The sequence below is a fragment of the Cynoglossus semilaevis genome, chromosome 13 (assembly GCF_000523025.1).
Source record: "Cynoglossus semilaevis isolate Cse_v1.0 chromosome 13, Cse_v1.0, whole genome shotgun sequence".
NCBI classification, from domain to species: domain Eukaryota; kingdom Metazoa; phylum Chordata; class Actinopteri; order Pleuronectiformes; family Cynoglossidae; genus Cynoglossus; species Cynoglossus semilaevis.
The window spans coordinates 5,231,721-5,256,068 of NC_024319.1; the positions used below are offsets into that span (position 1 = coordinate 5,231,721).

At 41.8% G+C, this 24,348-nt stretch overlaps 2 protein-coding genes and 1 long non-coding RNA gene across 11 annotated transcripts; 2 read left to right on the forward strand and 1 right to left on the reverse strand.

The window, feature by feature from the left end:
• The first annotated feature begins 101 nt into the window (after positions 1-101).
• arnt (aryl hydrocarbon receptor nuclear translocator) lies at positions 102-12,293 on the forward strand. Of its 6 annotated transcripts, none has more exons than XM_025061803.1 (21): positions 102-1,474; positions 2,773-2,866; positions 2,958-2,999; positions 3,080-3,127; positions 3,322-3,369; positions 3,991-4,204; positions 4,288-4,501; positions 4,596-4,698; positions 4,815-4,877; positions 4,979-5,064; positions 5,361-5,437; positions 5,648-5,782; positions 5,855-5,929; positions 6,304-6,455; positions 6,676-6,798; positions 7,232-7,319; positions 8,284-8,480; positions 9,362-9,554; positions 10,089-10,266; positions 10,757-10,893; positions 10,996-12,293. In XM_025061803.1, exons 1-21 carry the CDS (start codon positions 1,456-1,458, stop codon positions 11,077-11,079), a joined length of 2,370 nt encoding a protein of 789 aa, XP_024917571.1. In that variant the 5' UTR covers positions 102-1,455; the 3' UTR covers positions 11,080-12,293. The 6 variants fall into 6 exon arrangements, with proteins under 6 accessions (XP_024917571.1, XP_024917572.1, XP_024917573.1 ...); XM_025061804.1 differs by having other exon boundaries at positions 10,092-10,266; XM_025061805.1 differs by lacking the exon at positions 6,676-6,798.
• Positions 12,294-13,226: 933 nt separating this feature from the next.
• LOC107989437 (uncharacterized) lies at positions 13,227-16,418 on the reverse strand. The gene is made up of 3 exons (XR_003051596.1): positions 15,803-16,418; positions 14,447-14,657; positions 13,227-13,644 (listed from the first exon to the last, which is right to left on the reverse strand). It is a non-coding gene; the product is annotated as an uncharacterized LOC107989437 (long non-coding RNA).
• setdb1b (SET domain bifurcated histone lysine methyltransferase 1b) lies at positions 15,166-24,275 on the forward strand. Of its 4 annotated transcripts, none has more exons than XM_025061802.1 (25): positions 15,166-15,406; positions 16,426-16,670; positions 16,880-17,052; positions 17,162-17,205; positions 17,465-17,576; positions 17,677-17,847; positions 17,968-18,169; positions 18,482-18,555; positions 18,649-18,839; positions 19,334-19,463; positions 19,566-19,737; positions 19,997-20,110; positions 20,200-20,506; positions 20,613-20,874; positions 20,987-21,077; positions 21,157-21,273; positions 21,435-21,604; positions 21,697-21,912; positions 22,002-22,169; positions 22,389-22,519; positions 22,800-22,819; positions 22,937-23,055; positions 23,176-23,432; positions 23,524-23,612; positions 23,941-24,275. In XM_025061802.1, exons 2-25 carry the CDS (start codon positions 16,468-16,470, stop codon positions 24,056-24,058), a joined length of 3,651 nt encoding a protein of 1,216 aa, XP_024917570.1. In that variant the 5' UTR covers positions 15,166-15,406; positions 16,426-16,467; the 3' UTR covers positions 24,059-24,275. The 4 variants fall into 4 exon arrangements, with proteins under 4 accessions (XP_024917570.1, XP_008321416.1, XP_008321419.1 ...); XM_008323194.3 differs by having other exon boundaries at positions 15,167-15,406; positions 16,467-16,670; XM_008323197.3 differs by having other exon boundaries at positions 15,168-15,406; positions 16,467-16,670; positions 20,224-20,506.
• Positions 24,276-24,348: the final 73 nt, after the last annotated feature.

Here is a 24,348-nt window from a genome sequence, read left to right on the forward strand (position 1 = left end):
GGGTTGCCTTTCTCTCTTGTTTTTAATCTGAGATTATTGTGAGGTATTAACACAAAGTCAGTGTTGGATATATTGTGATGCTTTAAATTGTTGTATGTCAAGTGCCTTATCTGTAACATGTGGGATTCTCTCTTCCTTTTCTGTGTCTTTGCCTTCTCTCCTTCTTCTTCTTCTTCTTTTTTTCCTGCCTCCTCTTTGTTCTGCTAGATTCAAACCTAAGAAGAGCGCTTCCATCTTCACCGTCGCCTCACTAACACCGCTCCTTTCTCCGGCTTTTACTCTCCTTTTTCAAAGTCACCGTCATTCCACTAAACACGTTCTTTTACTCGCCCAGACCAACCAGCAACCTCTCCTCTACGGTGACACGGAAGAAACAGTGGTGCCCTAATTACAGTGTTATTTTGTATTGTTTTTTTTTTTGTTTGTTTTGTTTGTTTTTTTGTTTAATGATGCCTAAGTATTGTTATTAATAATTAAATCAAAGATCTTGAATCACAATGACAACATGTAAAGAGTGTGTGTTTGTTTGACCATTTACTTTAATTTACTTTCTACATTTTAACAAATGTCCTGGAAAAGTAATTCTAGTAGTAAATCTGTTTTAAGACAGTAATCTAAAGCAAAGATTTTCCAGGTTTATAATAAAGTAACTACGTGTATTTGATACGTTTAACACACGCAAAATGCCTTTTACATTGGTAAATGCCTGAGTTGGAGCTATTAATCATGCTTTGTGAATTAATATTGGTTATTTCATGATTTTTTTTAATGTTTATTTGCTTCTTACGGGGCCCATGAAGGGACACGGTGGTGAATAAACGTTTCAAATAATGTTTCATAAAGGAGACATGACGAACGTGAAAATACCTAATTAAACCATTACATTTTCTATAACCAATCCTGAAATCCACAACCCCCGGAATTCATTATTTCCAAGTGAACTTAAAGAAAAAAAATTGAGCCAAAAGTCGCTCATAATACCCTTGAGCCTGTGGTGACAGCTGCTGCTGCCGTTGGTGGGGCGGAGTGATACATAGATTGGGCGGAGCCCCGCATGGATTGCCCTACACGTCGCGTCACTTCGCATCCGGCTGATGTGACGCCCAATAGAGAGCGCAGGAAAGAAAACACAAAAAAAAAATGCTTTGAGCCGCCAGCCGTGTACGCCATCTTAAACATAAGCGGGGCTTTAAATCAGGACAAAACAAGGAAACGGTCACTGAATGAGAGAAGGCGACACCGCGTCTGGAGTGTCCTGGAGGTTTAGTCTTCTTTTTTTTGAGGGAACCAGGGCGTGGCTTCCGCCTTATTGTCAAACTCTGTAAAGTCGTGAGGAAATCAGCGGGCCACTGGTTAGCCTGTAGCTAGCTAGCGAGGGGGAGGGGCCGGGGGGCTTGACGATTTTTTTTTTTTCATAGCAGCCGAAGTTGTTTGTTTATATTATTTCAGTTGGATATGTCCTCGGTGAACGCAGGTGAGTGCCGGAAAAGTTGCAAAGATATTAGTTCGCTTAAAAAGCACGCGGATGACAGTTGGTTTTTGTGTGTTTTGTGTCGCCAGGATTAGAAACGGACACTTTCTAAAGATAGCGTGACAACAGGAGCTAACTTAGCTTAGCAGCAGAGCCAGTGCCACTGGCGGACAGTTATTGCACAAGTGTTAGCCCTCTGACATGCTAGCCTGCTAACTGCGTTTGGATCACTTCATGTAGATCCTCTCATTTATACAAGACAGAAACTCAGACAGATATAAAATAGAAAAATGGTGCATATGAAGTGGCAGCTTGAACGCTAGGCTTTTGCGTTTTTATTAGGAATATATATAGGAAGTGACATGTTGTATGTCTGTCATTGTGTCAGCTAGGGTTTCACCTTTAATTTGTTAAAACGTCATTAAACGTACGGCAGGATAACACATTATACACGGCGAGAAAGTGATGTCACCTCAGACCTGTGTACAGTTCATACAGCCATATATTTCAATGTTGACCAGAGACACCAATGCTATTCAATTCTGCACTTTTTATACGTAAATAATGAAATATTCTTCTCACGGAATCAATTTTTCAGATGTTGAAGCTGGTACATTGATTGTTTCATTTTCAAATGAAACTGGAAAAATTAAAATATGATTTATTTAACCAGTAGACAATCTAGCAAACAAATATTTCTTTACGAATATTTTATATCTGATTCCAATACCTGTATGACGTGTTTTATCAGATAGGGCTGGAATAATGTGTGTGGTATAAATTGTGACTTTTTGTTATCTTCTTTCCAAGTTCGCTTTCATTGTCAATAGAATTTTTTTTAAATACCCATCTTAGGCTCTGACATAACTATCCATAAACCTTTAAAACAGTTTACGTAGACACGTGCTTTTGTTCGATGCGATGTTGAAATATTAAAATCTTTGTCTTCTGCCTGTCAGCCGACTTGAATTTGTTGTGAACTTTAGGGAGCAACCAGTTCCTATCGTAACATCATTCAGATAATTTTTTGTTCTTTCTTTTTACAGATATGCTGATTGTAATACTGTAGTGTAACTTGATGCATTGCAAATACTTATAAATCTAATTTCTCACATTATCTGGAGACTGTTCATATGGTTATGTTTAATCCAAAAGCTAACTTTTACACACTGTCTTGTGAGTTGTTTCCCTTTTTTTTAGATCTGTGGTACGAATGCATAGTCATTGTGTTTAGTTTCATTTACAGTCTTGTGACACAATAGAAATTAACCTCTGTGTCTCTTTGCCTGTGTTATTAATAGAGTTACTGGACCCAAATCCGGGTATGGGACCAAGTGGGTCCCAAGCAGGTGGTGGAGCTGTTGTGCCGAAAGGGAACAATAAGAGACGAGCTCCGTGAGTGTGTGATGCAGCGGTAGATTTTGTATCAACATTGAGGATATGCCTGTGAAGATGCTCACTTTTGTCTCTTGTTGCCTCCCTGTAGCCCAGACTTTGACGATGATGACGGAAACGGAAAGTTGTTCAGGTACGTTTGTCCTCAGCATGTCTTAGTAAAGCAAAGATGAGTGTTATCATCAGGTGAGATAACAGACACTGTTTCCTCAGGTGTGATGACGAAACAGGTGGCTCCAACGACAAAGAGCGATTTGCCAGGTAGGAAACCTCATTAGGATCAGAACAAGTGCTATATGTATTTTTATACCTGTGTGTGTGGGGCGGGGGGTTCTAAGGAGTTAGGAGCTAGGGGGGGAGTGTAGTTCTCTCGTTGTTGCTCTCCCGCTCTTTTTCTTTTTTAATTTTGGTCTTTATTGTTGGGTCATTGTTTAGTGGGTTGGTTTCATTTCCAGGTTTTTGGAAGAAGATCAGAGTTATGCAGATAAGGAAAAGCTAGCCAGGTATGGCCTGTTCACCTCTGGAAGGCTCCCTGTCCTGCTCGTGTTCACGGCAGCATTGAATGCTCTGATCCAATACAATCTCTGCTATTCTGCCGGGAAATTGGCACAATGTCGTACTGACAGCATAAAAAAATCTTTTTTTTAAAATTTGCAGCTGTCTGTGTCTGTTTTAGTGCCTGTTATGATGTTGTGCTTGTACTCTATAGGCAACCGGTTTTCTGTTTCCCTCCACCTCCGTGATACGTGTCACTAACTGCTGTGCTGTATGTGAGTCAGGGCCTTCTTTCACTTTGGTAATCTTTTCCCCCCTGTCCTGTCTTTTTGTCCCCGTCTCAGAATATCTAGAGGGTCTTCCTCTCTCTGCACTTGCTCTCTCTGTCACACTGACTGGCCTCGAACCACCAGACTCTCGCTGTCTCACTGTCAGTTTGATAAATCACCTCCTACACCTATTTTTATTTTGAGGGTCCATTGTTGCTCTCACCTCCTCTCATCTCCATCTCGTCTTTTTGGTTGACACACATACACACATTGCCGATATTAACGCTGAACTCTACTCCATGTCATTCGCCCCATCCTCTCTACCTCTGCCTCCCTCCCTCCTTTGTTTCCTCTCTCCAGAGAGAACCACAGCGAGATTGAGAGACGGAGGCGGAACAAGATGACGGCCTACATCACAGAGCTGTCAGACATGGTGCCCACATGCAGCGCTCTAGCACGAAAACCAGACAAACTAACCATCCTGCGAATGGCAGTTTCCCATATGAAGTCACTGAGAGGAAGTGGCAACACCAGCGCGGATGGCTCGTACAAACCGTCCTTCCTCACCGACCAGGTATCAACACCTCAGAGGGCAACGTGACGTCATCTGTGAGCTGCGATCACAACTTGGCCTCTCGTGTTCTGTCCGTCCCACAGGAGCTGAAGCACCTCGTCCTGGAGGCAGCCGATGGCTTCCTGTTTGTGGTGTCATGTGAGACCGGTCGCGTTGTTTTTGTCTCTGATTCAGTCACGCCCGTCCTCAACCAAGCACAGTCCGATTGGCTCGGCTCTTCACTTTACGATCAGCTCCACCCAGACGACACAGAGAAGCTCAGGGAGCAGCTCTCCACAGCAGAGAATAACAACACAGGTGCAACACACACACACACGGAACAACGTCAAAAACGTTGTTGCCACATCAACTCCCAGCACTGATGTAACTCCCCTTCTAACTTCTCTCACAGGGAGGATGTTAGACTTGAAGACAGGAACAGTGAAGAAGGAAAACCAGCAGTCTACAGCCAGGATGACCATGGGGGCACGACGGTCGTTCATTTGCAGAATGAGGTGGGATTCCTTCAGGAGTTGAACCAGCAGCTCCCTGTTTATAAATAATACATGTCAGGAGGCACACGTCGCCTGAATGATGTCTTCTTTTTTTCTTTTGTTTTTTGTCCTAAAAGGTGCGGCACTTCAGTTGAACCAATGGCCTCAAACAGACTGAACTTCCTTAGAAACAGAAACAGGTAACTACCGCTCTATAACTCTATAATTACAGACAAATAATGACTGAGTGGGACGTTTGTTGGAGTTCATTGCATTTTTACGATTTCTGACTTTGTCGCAGGAATGGCTTGGGAGTGGCTAAAGAAGGGGAGCCCCAGTATGTAGTGGTCCACTGTACAGGATACATCAAGTCGTGGCCCCCTGCAGGTAAAAACTGGTCTTTTTCTTTTTTAAATTTGCATTTTACCTCTTCAAGTTGTTCTGTACTTAAAAGCCACACAGGGGCTTTTAAAGTTAAACATTGTGGCCGTTCATCCAGGGAGCAGAAAACACACCCACAATTACAGAGAGTGCTCCAGTAGGGTCATTCATCCTTGTATTCTTGTCCGCTAGTTTAGTTTTAGTTAGTTGTCGTTGTTTGGTGGACTCTGCTGCCCCCTAGGGCAAACTACACATATTAAAACGCACTGATCTAATGCCTTGATTTCTGTGTTTTGTTTCAGGACTATCACTAACAGAGAATGAAGTGGACAACACTCAGGGTAGTCGCTACTGTTTAGTTGCCATTGGAAGATTACAGGTAATGTTATGGTGATGTTATGGTGATATTCATGTCAAGTCACATGTTGTTTTATAAATAAAGGATTCTTTAACATTTTAATGTTTACTTTCAAACAGACTAAATCAAGAACAGTGTGATTGTTTTATCATTTCTTTACCTAATGTCATTTAACTTTCTAACAAGCAAATTTGCTAATGTTAAAAATTAGACTTTTTTTTTTTTCTCCAGGTGAGCTTTTGCCCAGGTGACCTGGATATGAACAGCGTCAGCGTTCCAGTAGAGTTCATCTCGCGCCATAATACTCTCGGCGTGTTCACCTTTGTAGACCACCGATGCATGGCCACGGTGGGCTACCTGCCACAGGTAACGAGCATGCTGCTGAATGAGAAGGACTGGTCCAGAAATATTCCAGTGTCTAATGGTGTTTCTGTTCAGGATTTACTTGGAAAGAATGTTCTGGAGTATTCTCACCCAGAAGACCAAGGCTTACTTAGAGACAGCTTCCAACAGGTACAAGAATTTAAAGAAACACAGAAACAGGACAGAGAAGAATTAGTGAGAGAGAGCTTTTGGTTTTATTTGTAAAAAAAAAAAAAAAAGATTTCTGTTTGTTAAAGCAAGAACTACATCTAAAACTTCTGCTGGGCGTCTCTGAATCTAAAGCTTTATTTTGAGCCACTGTTTAAAACACAATTATACCATTAGCCTTAGTAGTGCAGTGTTAAGTATAGAGCTGTTCTCTACAGCAGTATATTTAAATGTGTTTTCATCCTGGTTAAAATACACTCTGGTTCTCGCAGTATTCAAATATCTTGTCTATAGACTTGACTCTGTCTTTACTTGTCCTTATTTCAACATAACAGGAGTATTTGACTTGTCCTCAGGTGGTGAAGCTGAAAGGTCAGGTTTTGTCCGTCATGTTTCGGTTCCGGGCCAAATCAAGAGAGTGGATCTGGATCAGGACCAGCTCCTTCACCTTCCAGAACCCGTACTCCGAGGAGATAGAGTACATTATCTGCACCAACGTCAACGTCAAGTGAGTTGCACTTCTGTTGTTGCCACAGTTTGTTTCATTCCATTACGTGTGATTATAAAACGTCATGTCGTTGTTCAGTTCATGATCATTTTGTCTGAAAAACCCACCTGTCCTCCTGCACACCCATCTCCACGAACGTTACCAAACCCACTCACAGACTGATCACACTGTCTTCCTACACCTCTCCCATCTGCACCCATCTCTAATTGGGGGGCATTAGAAACTCCGCTCAGGATACCCTTACTCCCATCTCCTCCCCAGGGGGCTTGTTGCCCCCGTCCTTGGGCCAGAACAGCCCGAGCAGCCCTCCTGTAGTGCTCAGCCCAGGGCAGGTAGCCATCAGGTGAGACAAGGCCTGGTCTAAGTATTGTTCCCCTGCATGGGACAACGGGGGCTGCTTCTCTATGGGAGACCACTGCTCTTTTAGACATTTGTTGTTGTTTTTTTGTTGTTTTTTTTCTTCTTCTGTAGCATTAAAAACACCTGGTCTAATAAAAAAGCATGTTCTGTTGTACTGTTGATGTACAGTTGGTTGTAAGCAGGTCAGGTTTAACAGGTGGTGGAGCATGTTAGTATGGACACAACGTCTGTCTCAGCACTTCTCTCCTCCTTTCTCCTTTTTTTTTTTTTTTTTTTTGTTGCCATGGTGGTGGGTTGAGTGCTTTTCACCAGCAGGTGGTTGGGATTTCTCCCTCAACTGTTAGAAGGCCAAGGATAACGGGCTATTTTAAATAATCTCACACCCACAATCCCAACCCCCCTCTGCATATTTACAGGCAGTTCCAGCAGCAGCAACAGGCCGAGCTGGAGGGAGGTGGCGCCAGAGACCGACTGTATGAATCAGGACCGATCACCCTCCCCCAGGTTAGCCCTTATGTGTATGTATATGTGTGTATATATGTGTATATATGTATGTATATGTGTATATATGTATCTATATATGTATGTATATGTATGTATATATGTGTATATGTATATATATGTATGTATGTGTATATATATGTATGTATGTATATATATAGATATGTATGTATATGTTTTGTTTTTTTTGACGATGGTAAGAAGAGTGTCTACTCCTGTACATCCCAGAACTAATTATTATTATTAGATTGTTCGGGAAGTCGGTGTCAAACAAGTAGCTCTTCGTATTACTAACTGTGGTCTATGAAGTAGCTCTCAGTTTCAGAGTGGTTGGTGACCCGTGGTTTAGTGTGACACCTCTTAGGTTGACCTGTAACCACCGCAGTGATGATCCACAGCGGCATGTTAGGAACAACGGCGTGTCCAGCTTTGTCAAAGTACGGCATGTGCGAGAACGCGGACAGAAGTGAATGGATGCAAAACTGTAGCCTGTTTACGACAGACGGAACGTCAACACAGCCTCGGCTGCATGAATATGCTAATGAGACCGCAGAAGGTTTCCAACACACTCGTACTTGGGTACCAAACAGATGCATTGGCAGAGGGAGGCTCATTGGCTGGACGGTGAAACAGAAGGCGACGTGAATGTGGGAGAGTCACGAGTCACAAACCACTAATGTCTTTGTTTCACGTGGAACTAACTAAACAAACGTTTGACCCGGTCTGACCTGAATGGAGCTGCGTTATAATTAGTGCAAAACCTTCGACAACTACTGTCTAAACTGGTTATTAAACTGCTTTTTTTATTACACTATTATACTGAGTTTAATACCCCTCCCCCCAGAGGGCAGCAGGTTTCTATTTAATCTAATGTAGTTTTTTAAATAATACAATAGTTTTGTATTATTTATACAAGGACCAGCCCTGGTATGAATGTGACTGAACATAATTTTGTGCTGCTCCTCAGATACCAAACCAGCCGGTGCAGCCCATCACAGCTGCAGGTCCAGACCACAGTAAGACCATGGAGAAGCAAGAACTCTACTCTTCTATCTTCCAAGGCCCAGATCAGACCAAGGTCATGGCCACCACCTCTACACCCTCACCACAGGTTTATCCTCAGGCCAGCAACTTCCCTGCAGCCAGAGCCGGTGATGCCTACAGGTATGAAGTCGTTAGATTTTTATTTTGTTTTTGTTTTCAGAGAACTGTATAACTGGCACAGGTGAGTCCCTGTTCAGTTCACGTAGCCAATGTGTCAAGGTTAGACACATTATTGATTCGCGAGGGACTGAAATTTTTGAAAATCTCCCTAACACTTTTCTAGTTGGAGATGTGTCCATTTTTATGAACCATGAAACTATAAACATCTGTGCTGAAAAAATACTGAGAAAATTAAAGCAAACTCTCAGTAAAAAACAACGTCCAAATCTGAAAAATATCAGACCTGGAGCAGTTTGAGAGAATCGCCAAAAACGTAAGATGGAATATTCTGGAGACATTTCTGACTTTGACTTTGTGGAAACAAGGCAGAGGAACGGGGTGGGGAGGATGTAAATGAGGTCGACTTCTATTTCCTTATTTAAACATTTGTCTTCTTCTGTTGATCGTGTCAGACAAACACGACCTTCGTTTACTCTCCCTTAGACAGTGAACGTCAGTCACCAGATACATTATCATCTCATGACAGACGGACAACACGATACAACACGGAACCACGTGTCAGTACGTGTCGGATCCATGATCTGTGGATCTGACTTAATGAGGTTGTGTTGTAAGACAGTGGAGTTGACGGTGACTGTTAATGATCTGAAGGCTCACAGTGACCCCTGGAGGTTCTCTCACTTCACTCTCACCTACTGTACCTCAGCAGACTTTGACTTTTGAACAGTCCATTGTAAATGAGATTCTCCTTCCTTCAGAAACCACGTGCAGTGTGATCCAGTTATCATCCATGCTCCGTTTGTTTCAGCCAGGTCCCCACAGTCAATCCTGTGTCACTCATTTTCATTCTCTTGACTTTTTTTTTTTTTTCTCCCCCGCAGCAGGCCGGTCGGCATGACTCCACAGATGGCACAGCCAGCTCAGTCAGCAGGACAGATGTTGGCGCCGATGTCTCGGCAGAATGGACCCCCACAGCCAGTTACTCCCTCCAGCACTGGCGGCCCCCTCCACGGAGGACCAGCAGGAGGATGGCCAGGAAGTGCAGCAGGAAGCAGACTCCAGTTTAACAACCAGGTGACCTACACTGTAATGACAGAAAGTGCTGCTGTTAAGATGAAATGTCAGGTCAATGCAGCGGACGTTTTTTTTTTTTTTTTTTGCAAGTCAGAATCAGCTTCATCGGCCAAATATCAACTTTAAACTGAGGGAGGAAGATGTGTTCGCATTTTTGTTAATTTGTGCAGGTTTGACTTTTTTGTTTTTGTTTTGGAGGAGGTGATGTTAGTAGAAGGACCTGAACAGACGACCCCTGCTTTACCTTCATGTATGTGTATGTTTCACATATTTATTCTTAAAACTAATTTTCTAAAGCAGAAGGTCTTCAAAAATATTTATCTTTCCTGCTGGAGTTGGCGTTTACCTTCAGCTGCTCCCTTCAGGGGAGATCACTGCCTCCTCTACTGTTACACTGACAAACTCCATGTCCTATGAACTTTTCATTTTTTGCATTTCTAAAATATTAAGGTCTTTGTTTGTTTTTTTTTTTGTTTAGGAAGCTTTTATTTTTTTAAGGCTCTTTATTTGACTGCTTTCTTCAATTCCACCCAGCAGGTGGCTCCACAGGCAGCTAAGACTATGTCCCCACCTTTTGCTCCCATGGGTGGATATGGAGGAGGCTCCTCTAACTCCTTCAACCAGATGCCGACAGGGGCCGCTCCCACCACCAGCAGTAACGCTGACTACCCACAACTCAACGCTCGCGCCAACATCAACCCCAGTGGTTACGGTACGGTACAAGTACACGGGGTTCTGTGGGTTAATACTGACCATCATGATTGTTATTATTCACAATTGATCACAAATAACTGTGATTGTTATCAATTAATCGTGATTAATTGGAATAAATCCACTGCCATGCATGTACATTGCTGGAACAGAAAGACAAAACACAGCTGGTAGATGTGAATGTTTCACTTATATTTGTGACTTAATCCAAATAATGGAATTATCAGCATGAAAAAAAAATACAAAAAATATTTTTTTTTAGCTTAATTAGGCCTCTAAATCACAATATTATGAATAATGGAATTATCAGCATGAAAAAAAATACAAAAAATTTTTTTATTGAATTAATGGTGGAATTATTGGCTGTACATTTGTTTAAATAAGTTTTTTTAAAAAGTTTGATCTGAAGAATTTTACAAATAAACAGTGGAGATAATCAGGTTAGTTCATTCTGCTCTCTCTCTCTCTCTCTCTCTCTCTCTCTGCTCCAGATGGCTCTCAATCTGGGGCTCAGTTTCCATCCAGAGCAGCAGAGGCCGTGTGGCCTCAGTGGCAGGGCCCGCAGCACTCACAGAGCGGTGCAGAGCAGCATCCCCACGCACAGGGCAACCAGCAGGACATGTTTCCTGTGAGTCTCCCAGAATTCATTTCCTATTCTCCTCATTTATCTCTCCTTCAATTCCTAAGAGTTTTTCTTTTTGTTTTGTTTTGTTTTTTTCCATCGAACCAGGATGTGTTGTCGTTGCTGGACCAGCCCGCCAACTTTAACAGTGACGACTTTGAGATTCCCATCTACCCTCCCTTTAATGAGTGACCGGGGGCAAATCTTCTCCTGGTTTTTTTCCCACCCTTTTTATCCTCTTAGCCCTTGCTCTTTTTTTTTTTTCTCGGTCTGTATGCGTTTTCGTCCTCCTCCTCCTGAGAGTAGCGCTCTTTCCCCTGCTTTGCATGGCTTCCACTCCACAGCCACAGGCCGACGGAAGACAGGAGGGATCTCTGTGCCTGCAGACACATTCAGAGGAGGAAACTCAAGGATCTGCTACTGATGCATAAAAAAAAAAAATTTTTTTTTTGTTTAGAATATTCCAGCCATTGTAGAAGCCAGCACTGCCCAAAGCCCAGTAACACGCTGTAGATATGTGATATAAATATATACATAAACATATATAAAGAGATATATTGAGGCGCACAATCACAAAATTGAATCAGCCGCACGGTGGTGACACACTTTGGCGTTCTGACTTGCACAGAAGGCGATCACGCGCACAACGGCAACAGGGGTTTTAATATGATGGCGTTCTCGACCATCGATTGGTGGACTCACCCCCCGCCCCGCCCCGCCCCCTCCCTCATACCATGTGGACTAGTGGCTCCCATCGTGACAGAGTCTCTCAGGTAATTCTAATGGTGTAGAGCGCACACTACCACACGCTTTCACTCTTTACTGACGACACTCGTTGTGTCCTTTTGAGGAACACACACGCACGCACACGCGCACACACCTGTGATCTGTATGGAATATTGTACTAACAATACAGTGTTGGAACGACTTCCTTAAATTGGGTCTGAATGGAAATGTACTATATATATATATATATATATATATATATAAGTATCTGTTATTCTGTGCTTACACATACATATATACACGATGATGTGTGTGTATATGTGTGTGTGTGTGTGTGTGTTGGATGTCTATGTTGTTATCAAATGTACGTACAATCACAGGGTTTTTTGACTTGCTCTTCTCTGCTATGACCTGTACATGGTATGGGTGTTTTCTACTGCTTTTATAAAAGACATATTTATAGAAACAAAAAAACTCACACAGCAATAATTAACAAGCAGGAAACGAGTACCGTATTTTCCAGACTATACGTTGTATCAATGAAGAAGGAAAAAAACAAAAAAAACAAATGCAGCGCGGTCGTTACGAATTTATTTTCGGTAACTTTATTGGTATTTGTATCTATTTTCACCAGAATCCAAGAACTATTTACATTTACTCAAAGTCCTGAAGAAGAAAAACGTAACAGACTAACGAGTTTACTAACCCATTTACGATCACTGAATCCATTTTTCCTCAGTTTCACTTCTCAACAATTCCTCTGACTCTGGAGGAAGATAATGCTCCCTCTCTCCACCTGCTGGACTGTCGTGACTCAGCAACTGTCTGTTAGTTTCTTCTCTGCTGCTCCATACCTGTTTTTTTTTTTTTGGCTGCATACTTTATAAATCTGATCTTATAAATTCTGCGGTGGAACTTTCTCTGTTCCATCACAATTTATTAGTGTACTTTAATGAAGTTTTACTCTTTCAGTGACGCACTAGCGGTGTTTGGTGTTAACGCTGCCCTCTCGTGGCCATAGAGGATAATGCGTACTGTATATATTTATTTATATAAGGATCAGCAAAACTGCAACAAAAAAAAGGCTCAACTTATAGTCTGGAAAATATGGTGCTTAAAAAGCCATTCTCTATCGTGTTCTTGGTCGTTTTTATATGAAATTGGTAAATATGCTTGTAATGTATTGGTTTTTTTTTTTAATTGGTTAATTTTAATTTTTAGGTCAAACCTCTTTTTTTTTAATAATCTTTTCATCTCGTTTCCCTGTTTAGGCAGTTTCTTCTCAGTGGTTTGATCAGGGTATATAAAAAAAAATTCAGAACTTAAAGCAGGACAATCTCAGACTGTGCAGCAGTGCTCTGTTCAGTCGTCTTCTGTGACGAACACGTTGACTAACCACTCTGTTTCAAGATGCGACTTTGAAAAAGTGAGTTTTAGAGGAATTATGTTGTGACGGAAGCTGATGCTTCAGTGGACTATGAGTTGGATTTGATCTTTTATTACAATGTTATAAAGTTTTTTGTGTAGCACCAGCACAGTGGAATTCTGCTATTGTATGTGAAGCCATGCTCATTATTGTCCAGTTTTAAATCTTTGGTGTTGTCTTTGTTATCTTTTTTTTTTTAAGCTTTGTTTCCTTTGTTTTTCTGTTTTCTCTTTTCAATGATGTGAACTTCACTCATTCAACAGTTATATAAATATACTGTGTATGTTTCGAAATGTAAAATGAGAAAATGTTTTGTAATAAATTGTTACGATGTCAGAAATTGAGTTGGATTTTTATACAGCCTTCTAGTCCGCTGTTGTCTCCTCCGTTCAAAGATCACAAACGTCATGGTTGTTTCTGCTGTGTTTTTAGTCAACAGTTTTATGTCAACAGGCGAGGAAACCAAAGCCACCTTGGCTGGGATCGGCCTGGATCCGTTTTCTGTCCTCTTTCTGTAAACAGGTGAAGATGTCAGAGACATCGGAGGGGTTTGGGTTGAGCTGGGATCAGTTTGCCTCCTTTCTTCCACTTCTTTGTTTCACAGCCTGCAGGAGAAAATGTATGAATTTGGTCCTGGTACCAGTTGGACTGTCAGCCATGCCACGATCGTGTGCGTGTGATCAACCGTAAATCTTTTTCCCGCATGGATGAGTGCAACCAAACGATTCAGCCTCTCAGCACTTTGTCCCGATCTCTTGTTGTTTGCACGGCCTGGTTACTTTTAACTGGTGTTTGTGGTGTCACCTCAAGCATCTGCATTTTTGGTCAGGATCAGTTTTCAAACCCTCTCAAGTAGAGTGCCATCAAGGCTTCATATCCTCTTTCTCCTCTTCACTCTCATCCTTTCCCTCCACTTCTCTCGCATTTTTCCGATGAAATCAATGAAGTCAATGAAGTCCTTAAATGAAAGCGTTGTTGCACTTCAAGGCCAGCACTTCCCTAATCTGCCACCTTGTCATAAAAATCATAATTTGCAAGGAGCTGCGTTCTTCTTTGCACACATCTAACCTTTGTCCGCAGCAGGATCCAGTGACCGCTGCTGAGGTGTCATCTCCTGTCCAGGTCTAATCACCTGAAGTGACCAGCGTGTCGTCTGAGTGTTCTAATCTGAGGGACAGCCTGATCATTACCATAGGTTTTAACTATTCATGCAGCACACAGGTGCCAAATGGGTTAGGGTTAGGACTCAGTGTGTGTGTCCACCACTTCATCTTATCTTTACTTAGAGAACAGTAGGTGTCCCTGCTGTGATTAAAAAACAGAGACAATTTTTGGCAGATTTGACATGTCCATAATTCTTTAGTGGAGCAAATACAACAGTGACTCTAAAATTATTTTTGGATTTACCACCATGGACCAACCGACGTTCCCTGCTGCCAAACTGGATGTGGATGTGGATCTTGGTTTTGCCATCTTCTTCTTCATCTCCCTCTGCCTTTTCTTGTGTTTGTTCATTGTCCGCTGTGCTCAGTTGGTGCTGGACCCTTACAGCGCTGTGTCTGTGTCGATGTATCAGGAGGAACAATCAGGGGACTGAAGAAGAGCAGGGAGACACGGACTGTATAAATGGAAAAAAAATACTTCTTTCAGATTGAACAGTGACACAAATGAAGAAAATTGACACTCCCCAGTGTCTGAGGATTGCTCTGTAAATTAGCTTTTTTCTCTTGGGTTTAGAATTCAATCAAATAGCTTTTGTGACATTTTGTGCAAAGCGCTTAAAACAGTCTAAGAATCTAAAAAAAAAGAAAGTGGAAATGTGAGATTTTTTTTATTAACAATTATGTAGACTATTTCATGCTATTTTGACACTTTTCCACTTATGTTTTTTTTTTTTTTTAATTTTTTGTTCTAAACACCATGGCTTCATTTTGATCTGGTGGAGAAGTCATGTGGCTCTCTGACCCACTAATTCAATCTATTCCAAACTATACATTGTAAAATGTTTCTATATCATTTTCCCCTAAGTATCATATAGCACGATGTTTCAGCATTTAGGATAAAATCACGCAAGTTTACAGCAATAATAATAATCCTTTTATTCAAAGTGCTTATGATTTATTTTTATATAGATTTAATGAGGCGGTAAATACGGAGCATGCTATGGATCCACAAATGGGTTTTGACTGTACACCTTGACATCCCCGCTGGGCGGACCGATGCTTTCTCTCTGATCCCGCTGCAAATCGACGCATGTAACACCGCCTATTTTGAGCGCACCGAGCAGGAAATCATGCGTCTCCTTCTGCAGCTAGCTATTAGCATCCGTTAGCGGTTTGGGAACATAAAAATGGAAAGCAGCGACGGGTGAGTGATGAGTGTTGTTGTCATTTAAAAAATTACAGTTAAAACAAGCATTAAAGAGACGTTTCAAATAATTACTCGGTGTTATTTTCCCATCCGATATAAATGCTATTTACGCAGAAAATTAGACATTTTGCACACAGATGCTAGGCTAACATGCTACCTACTCAAGCTAACAGACCTTAGTTTGTTGTGACTTTGATAACATTACTGTCCACAGTGTGTCCCAACGCAGTGTTTAAATGGGGCAAGTGAGTTAAACAGCTGTTTTGGCACGAACGAGTGACTAAATTTATAAAGTTATAAAGACATTTTGCAGCCTAACGTGCCTAATTTGGGCAGATATTAGGTAAGTTTTTATGCATTGTTTTTTTACAGAATGGATATTTTTAGTTGTACCGTTGTTTACATCCTTAAACCTTCAGCATCTTTTCATCCTGCAGTTGAGTATCATGACGTTGATGCTCGTAATGCAGTGGAACAGATTTTGCATCATTCATTGTTCACGTGACTGTACAAAAGTTTTAGGCAGGTGTGGAAATATGCTGCAAGTGTGAATAGTTTATTTTCATCAATTAACAATGATAAATTTACACAAATTGTCAATTAAATCAATATTTGGTGTGGCCAGTTGCCGTTGTATTTAAAACATTAATTTAATGCTTCTATGTACTGTAGACTTAAACACAGTTTTTATGGGTTCCGTATGTGGTTCCACACGCCCTCTGGATGTAGGTCTGGGCAAATCCTTCTGTATCGTCATGTAATCCCAGACTACATAATGTTGATATTGTTGTATTGTTGTCTTTTTTATTTACAGTTGTATATTATATAAAAAAGTTATTTATTTTTTTATTTTGTTAGTTTCTTTAGTTTTTACAGATATAGTTCCCAAAGTAGGGGGCAGGCCCCGTTAACAGGCAAGGAGCTTCTATCAGAGGCGGCACCAAAAAGCAAATTCAATTTTAATTACAGTGTTTAAAATACGACATCAATTACAAATGTGACATGTTTGGATCCAGGTGAGGTGTCCTCATCTGGTTTTGTCTGTGTCCCTCTCCAGGATGGACGTGGACGGCTGGGACTCCAGTCTGGAGGAAGAATTAGGTGTTTCTCTGGACGACCTCAGGAAGTGCATTGAAGAGGCCGTGGAGCAGAGTGAGATCGTGAAGAAGAAAAAGGCTCAGCTGACGGAGCTGAAGAAATGGGTGGAGCAGAAGGAGAAGGAAGAGGCTTTGACTGAAGGACTCCTCAAGGACGCCAGCCAGTGAGTTTTAATTAAACCGTTTGTTTTCTTTGAGGCGGTGGAGGATGTTATATGATAGGAAACATTTTGGTCATACATATACTGTGGTAATAAGCTGATATTTGTCCAAAATAAGTTTGGAAAATATCTTTATTTTAAGTGGATTTGTGTAGCATTATCAGTGTTTAATTTTGTGTGTTTTTTTTTGTTTTACTGTTATTTTCTTTCAGGTCCATTCTTGAATGTGAGATGCTGGTGAAGGCCACCTTCCGTAGGAATGGTCTTGTTTACGGGGAGAGCAGCTCCGAGGATGAGGGAGGTGGAGGAGGGATGCTGCCCTCTTCTGAGGTCATAGAAATAGAGGACGATGATGAGGATGACGATGTCATTGCCGTTGGCTGTTGTACGTTTATTTTAATTTTTTAAGTTTAAGTTATTACATTTTTAGTTAATATTTTCCATTGCTTTATAATAAAGTAATTTGCAATTTTTTTTCCTTTGCAAAATTTTAGTGGTTCCTCCCACGAAGCCCCTGACTCCTGTGAAAGATTCAATGGTGAGAGTCTGACAGTTTATCAGACAAAATATTTTCTATATTTTCTATTTTCTAATATTGGCCTCTCAAAGGCAATAAAACAACTGTTATGTCAGAAGAGTAAATACAGTCAATATGAGTTCTGTTTTGAGATATAGAATAGAGAATATTTTGTCCATTCATTTCTCATTAATAAATATTGGCTTGACTTCATGAATCTAACTGTAGCAAAAATAATAATAATAATGATGTTGAAATTGTTTTTTTTTTCTACTGCTAGCTAACAGAAGCATCTGCAGCGATACAGAAAACCAGTCATCAGGTGCAGAAGTTGGCTCAGATGGTCAAGCCAACAGCAGGGGTCTCTATTCTCCGGTCTACAGGACCACCAGGTCTGTGCACAGACAGTCTATCAAACGCAGACCTGTCTCTGAGACATGTTTTTAACAGAACTTACTATTAGAAAATATCTTTTGTTTGTTGTTCCGACAGGTGCTGCGGGTTCAGCGCCAGCAGTGTTTGTGTCACAGGTTGCCTCTGGGTCCTTGACCCAGCCCAAGGCAAACGTAGAAGAGGACGAGGTCCGAATCGGGATGAACATTTTGGGAAAGAAACGCACAAAGACGTGGCACCGAGGCGTCCTGGTCGCTATCACCCCCGTCGGTAACTGACCGTGTCCTCATCTTTATGTTGATACAAGACATTGATTTAATGATTGAACTAAATGAAACTAAAACATGGTCAAATGTGGCTGAAATTGCGCCCCCTTTTGTCTGTGTGCAGCGAACGACACATTCAAATACAAAGTGAAGTTCGATAAAGGAAAGAGTTTGCTGTCAGGAAACCATGTGGCCTTTGATTACAACCCCACCCTGGAGAGTCTGTATGTTGGTGCACGTGTGGTCGCCAAGTACAAGGACGGCAACCTGGTGTGGTTGTACGCAGGAATAGTCGCAGAGATGCCCAACAATAAAAACCGTATGAGGTGAGTGGACGAAAAACTTAGAAGTCTTATAAACTAAATCTGAGCTTCTCAAACTTTTTCTGCACCAACTCCTCTTCTGTTCATCGCAGCTTCTCTGCCACAAACGTTTTTTTGAAAAACATCATAATGTCTTTTTTACACCTGTGTATTTCTTAGACACGGGCCTTCTAGGGTTGTGGCCCTCACTTTGAGAACCACAGCACTAGATTATATAGCAATTATTATAAACTCTGATAAAACTTTCAAACTTTTAACAATATTTTCATGCTGTTAGGATTGACGTCGTGTTTTATTCTTGTGTGTGGGTTTCAGGTTCCTCATATTTTTTGACGATGGCTACGCTTCTTATGTAACACTACCTGAGCTCTTCCCCGTCTGTCGACCGAGTGAGTGTCCAGTCCTGTCAAAACGAAGCTGTTAAATCTGCCATGAAATGGAAAAAAAAAAAGTCCAATTACGGTGACGGTGTGGCTTTACAGTGAAACGTACCTGGGAGGACATAGAGGACGCGTCGTGTCGAGACTTCATAGAGGAGTACATCACTGCGTATCCCAGCAGGCCCATGGTGCTGCTGAAGGTCAACCAGATCATCAAGACAGAATGGGAGGGCACCTGGTGGAAGAGCAAAGTGGAGGACGTTGACGGCAGCTTGGTGAAGATTCTCTTCCTGGTATGTCTGCATCATGTGAAAAAGTGTCATTATATATATATTTATATATATATAAGTATTTTATAAGTATTTTATATATGTATATATATAATTATATAAATTTAAAAAATATTTATATGTATATTTATAAATATATATATTTAAAAATATATTTTATATTTATATATATATATTTATATTTTCTAATATATATATTCTCTTGATCTGTGATTTTTAAAATGTTTTACACTGTCTACCACTTCTGAAAATATTTGTCTCGCCTTATACTACCTAAAAATTCTACTCTGTTCACCTCAGCACAGTACTATATACGGATTTTTTTTTTTTTATTCCTAATAAGATGATTAGATTATACCCACTACAACTGGAACTTAAATTTAAATTTAGAAATCAGATTCCCCTGCTTACCACAAGAGGGAGCCCAAATACCACCAGTGGTACCCATACCTCCGTTTGAGAACCACCTGACGTGATCTGTGTTGTTATTTGACCAGGATGATAAAAGGAGTGAGTGGATCTACAGAGGGTCCACCAGGTTGGAGCCCATGTTCAATCTGAAGATGACCACAGCCAACACCCAGGAGAAGAAGCTGGCCGGCCAGCAGAGGACACGACCAAATATGGGTATTTGCACATAACAAAAGACAGAGAGAGAGAGTTCTCGCCACTGACAGTGTTGGAATGTTAGATTTTCATTAAATTTTTTTTGTTTGAATTCACTCCCAGGCGCGTTGAGGAGCAAAGGTCCAGTTGTGCAGTACACCAGTGATGGACTAGTGGGAGCCTCTCCTGTCAAAACCACACAGATCACCGTGTCTCCGTCCCCACCGACTGTACAGCCCCGTCCTCTGCTAGCACAACCCCCGCAAATTCAACCAAGCCCCCAGCCACGCATGGAGTAAGTGACTCTGTCCTTACACCTTTGTTTTAGTGCAGAACGTAATAGTCGGTCGAACGTCACTCGATGTTTGGACTTTAGCTAGTTAAAGAGACTAGCGGTAGAGACGACAGACCATTGACTTTATTCACATTATCAAATATTGCGATATTTTACGATACTCTTAATACTTGATCATTTTTAATAATACCAGTCAAATATTCTTTTTTTTTTGCTCCTTTCCATACAATCTGTGTTTCTCCCACTTTTTGATTTTTAGCACCAAACATCAGATGGCAAAGAAGAGCACCTCACCATTTGTCCCCGGGGTGGGGGGCACACATGCTTCTAAAGTCATGCAGTCTCTTTCGTCCACTTCCTCCAACCTCCCTGGGTGAGTTCACCTGACGGTACCATGTACAGACCAAAAACAAAACAAAAAAAAAATATATATATTTCTTTTTGTTAACGTGACCTTCTCAGACCTGCTGCTGTAACAATCCACAGAGGAAGAACGCTGAATCCTCCGACTATCACCTACCAGAGACAGCAGTCCACACCAGCACCTGTCCACCCCGTTATGACCCGCGCCGTGTCCACCGTCCCACAACAGGCCCCCTACCGCGCCCCTACAGACCGCATCTTCTACATGGTGCACACGTGTCAGCCCGCCTGTCTCAACCGCGTCCGACCCTCCAAATCAGACGTTCACAGAGGGAAGAACCCCCTCCTCACACCGTTACTCTACGACTTCAGACGGATGATAGGAAGACGCAAAGTCAACCGCAAGGTGCACATCAGCCCTCGACATTACTCTGTGCTAACTCTTGCACTGATGCTAAACGCTAAATTCTGTCTTTTTTTTCCTACACTTGTCCCCCTCCTCCCCGTCCCAGATGTTCTTCCATGTGATCTACAAGGCCCCGTGTGGACTCTGTCTTCGTAACATGCCAGAGATCCAGAACTACCTCTTCCTGACACAGTGTGACTTTATATTCTTGGAGATGTTCTGTTTGGACCCCTATGTTCTCGTGGACCGCCGCTTCCAGCCTCAGAAGCCGTGCTATTACATTCCAGACATCACTGATGGAAAAGAGGACATCCCCCTTTCCTGCGTCAATGAGATTGATTCCACTCCACCGCCTGACGTAGCCTACAGTGAGAAGGACAATCAAAATTTAGTGGAACAAAACCTGTTTGTATTTTTGTGCTGTAAAGTAGATAAAACCAAAGGAATTCTGCTAGAGTACGTCTGTGTCTTATCTTCCAGGTAAAGAACGTATTCCTGAAGATGGAGTGTTTATCAACACCAGCTCCGACTTCCTGGTTGGATGTGATTGTACCGACGGATGTCTAGACAAGTCAGTGAAGCTGCTCTTCGACGCCTCCCACTTCCTCTGATCTGTTTTCTTACGTCACACGTTTGTGTCTTCCTCACAGATCCAAGTGCTCCTGTCATCAGCTGACGCTGCAGGCCACAGGTTGTACTCCAGGTGGTCAGATCAACCCCAACGCTGGATATTTGTACAAACGATTAGAGGAGTGCCTGCCCACGGGGTCAGACATTCACACACACTCGTGATAGGTTTTATTATTAGGTTTTAACCTAATAATATTTTATAAAACATCAAAAATTGGATGGTCAGAGATAATTTTCTTTTTTCTTTTCAAAAATTGGATGGTCAGAGATAATTTTATTTTTTCTTCTTTGTTTTTAGCATCTACGAATGTAACAAACGCTGCAAATGCTGTGCTGAGATGTGCACAAACCGCCTCGTTCAGCACGGCCTGCAGGTGCGTCTCCAGCTTTTCAAGACCCAGAATAAAGGCTGGGGCATTCGCTGTCTGGACGATGTCGCCAAGGGTTCTTTTGTCTGCATCTACGCTGGTGAGATGACGAGCGGTTACGTCACGCGTGCACAGCTGAAGTCGCACTTTTACTGACGCAGCCCTTTTTTTTCTTTTCTTGTACTTCACCAGGTAAAATCCTGACGGATGACTTTGCAGATAAAGAGGGTCTGGAAATGGGTGATGAGTACTTCGCAAATCTAGATCACATTGAAAGTGTAGAGAACTTTAAGGAGGGCTACGAGAGCGAGGCTCACTGTTCAGACAGCGAGGGCAGCGGTGTGGACATGTCCAGGATGAAGGTCAAACCCGGTGTGTCGTCATCTCAGTCGGGTGCCCAGCACACAGGTAAGTACAAAAGTCATCTGGGTTTCACCGTCTGAATGGGAGACGGAGGAAACACCGATGGCAACTTGTCTGTTTTCTCTCTGTCCCAGCCCAAAGCCAGAGCTCCTCGGACAGCAACGACGCGGACGACAAGGACTCGAAGAGTGAAGAGGAGAGTGACAGTTCAGACGACACGTTTGTCAAAGACAACTTCTACACCCCCAGCTCTGTGTGGAGGAGCTACACCACACGGGGTCAGGCCAAGGGCAACAAAGAAGGTGAGCCGGTCGTTTCTTCAACTAATACTCAGACGATGGTTTGATGAAGAATAATCAGTGATCAACGTCACTGTTAATCTGTTCTGACAGAAACATTCTACTCATTTTCAGGCAAAATATTTATAAAGCGTTTTCGTCTGCATCAAACCAGTGTATTCTCTCTGTCCACTGGTGGACTTGAAATAAATATTTGTTTTCTTTCCCTTGTTTTGTGCACAGGGAGTCAGGACAGTAAAGACGGACTTGGTGGTGCGGCCAAGGAAACAAGTGAACAGAAACCACCGTCGATGCCAGAGGAGACGGGAAAAAGTAAAGTAGCTTCATGGCTGACGAGTCAGGGGCTAAAGAAGGTGAGTGAGGAAAGGATAAAGAGAAAATGTAATATACGTTGTAGGTGGTCAGAAACCAGAGACACTGAAAGCTAGACTAACAAAGACCAACAGAGAGATCAGGAGTTCTTCTGTTTGTAGATTAAAAAAAAAAGTTTATTAATTGGGGTTTTGTAGCCAAAACATAATAATAAGCCAGAAGAACAGACTGTATTTGTTAGTAAAGACAATGAACTGTACTGGTCTCAGATTCTGAAGGGTGTGGAGAATAACCAAAGAGTTTTTCTTTTCTTTGTTTTAGGACTCAGGAGACAGCAAGAGGTTTGTTGGACTTTTTTATCCTTGGAAATATTTTTAAATGTTAAAATATTTCTATATTAATTACAGAGAACTGTCAGCTGTGGCTCATTATGATTTTTTTTCTCTTCATTTTCTCAGTCAAGTAAAGTCAGAAACAGGAAAAAAGCAGGATGTGATGACGCTGTCTGACAGTGACGACGTTCAGACCATCAGCTCTGGATCTGATGACAACAAAGAGAAAGAAAAAATCATACCAGGTGAATAGTTTTTTTACTTTTGATAATATAATAATAATAATATAATATAATATATATATAATAATAAAAATCACCTCAGAATCTTCCCCTCATGCTCACATTGTTGTCGTCGTGGCTCAGGTTTGACCAAGAAGCAGGTGGCAGTTAAATCGACTCGCGGCATTGCTCTGAAGACCAGCCATGGTATGATGGTAAAATCAGGAACACCAGGAGGAAGTGGAGGTCAGGGGGGTCAGGGAAGCAAAACAGGACAACAAGGCCAGACCGCAGGAGGCGGAGAAAACATTTCCAAAAACACCAGACTGTTCTTTGACGGCGAGGAGTCCTGCTACATCATTGATGCCAAGTTGGAAGGAAATCTTGGGCGATACCTCAACGTAAGGATCAACTGAGGGATGGCAGTAGACTAACCGTTCCTAGAGTCTAAACATCACCAGTTATTTTGTCTTTTTTTTTTGTTCCTCACAGCACAGCTGTAGTCCCAACCTCTTCGTCCAGAATGTCTTTGTGGATACGCACGATTTACGATTCCCCTGGGTGGCTTTCTTTGCCAGCAAGTGAGTTTAAAGTCTTTATTATCGTAGTCTAACATTGGGGGTCTACCTAGAAAGGAGCACTGCCCCAGGCACAGGTGTCATGCTGTTGTGAGTGTGCCCTTAAGGTGGCACTAGTGCGTCATGTGTGAAACTTTGATTATTGCTTGCCCTTAGTTCCTAAGAGTTCTAAATTGTGTCTGATTTAATCAGTACTGATCAGTACAGACACAATTTAAATGCAGTGGAAAGAAACAGCACTCATTTATCTCATTTAAAGCAACCCCTCCATACCCTGCCTTTAAGATGACCTCAATCTTGATCTTTCTTGCTCATGCGTATCTTTGTGCAGGCGGATCAGGGCCGGCACAGAATTGACCTGGGACTACAACTATGAGGTGGGCAGCGTGGAGGGTAAAGTCCTGTTGTGCTGCTGTGGATCCACAGAGTGCAGAGGACGACTGCTGTGATCTTCTGAACCATTACAAACGTCATTCCCTCAGCTGCAGCAAAGAGGACGCCCTTCAACACTGTAACCTTTTCAATGCTGAACTATGTTTCCATAGTGTTGGTTTCCCCCCCTTTTTTTTTTAGAAACTTTAAACCCAGCTTTATTTTACACTGTGTTTACATTATGTTGTTATGTTATGTTGTCGTAGCCTTGAATAAAGGTAGTTTTCTATAGTGTATCATAGATTCGTTTTTTTTTTGTAAAACAAAAAAAGTATTTAAACAAAACTATCCAAATACAATTTAATTT

Coding starts and splice junctions, on each gene's coding strand:
- arnt (XM_025061803.1), top strand. Junction 3,000..3,079: donor GGAAACGGAAAGTTGTTCAG/GTACGTTTGTCC, acceptor CTGTTTCCTCAG/GTGTGATGACGAAACAGGTG. Junction 6,456..6,675: donor TGCACCAACGTCAACGTCAA/GTGAGTTGCACT, acceptor GGGGGGCATTAG/AAACTCCGCTCAGGATACCC.
- setdb1b (XM_008323194.3), top strand. Junction 21,078..21,156: donor ACCGACGGATGTCTAGACAA/GTCAGTGAAGCT, acceptor TCTTCCTCACAG/ATCCAAGTGCTCCTGTCATC. Junction 23,433..23,523: donor ATCTTGGGCGATACCTCAAC/GTAAGGATCAAC, acceptor TGTTCCTCACAG/CACAGCTGTAGTCCCAACCT.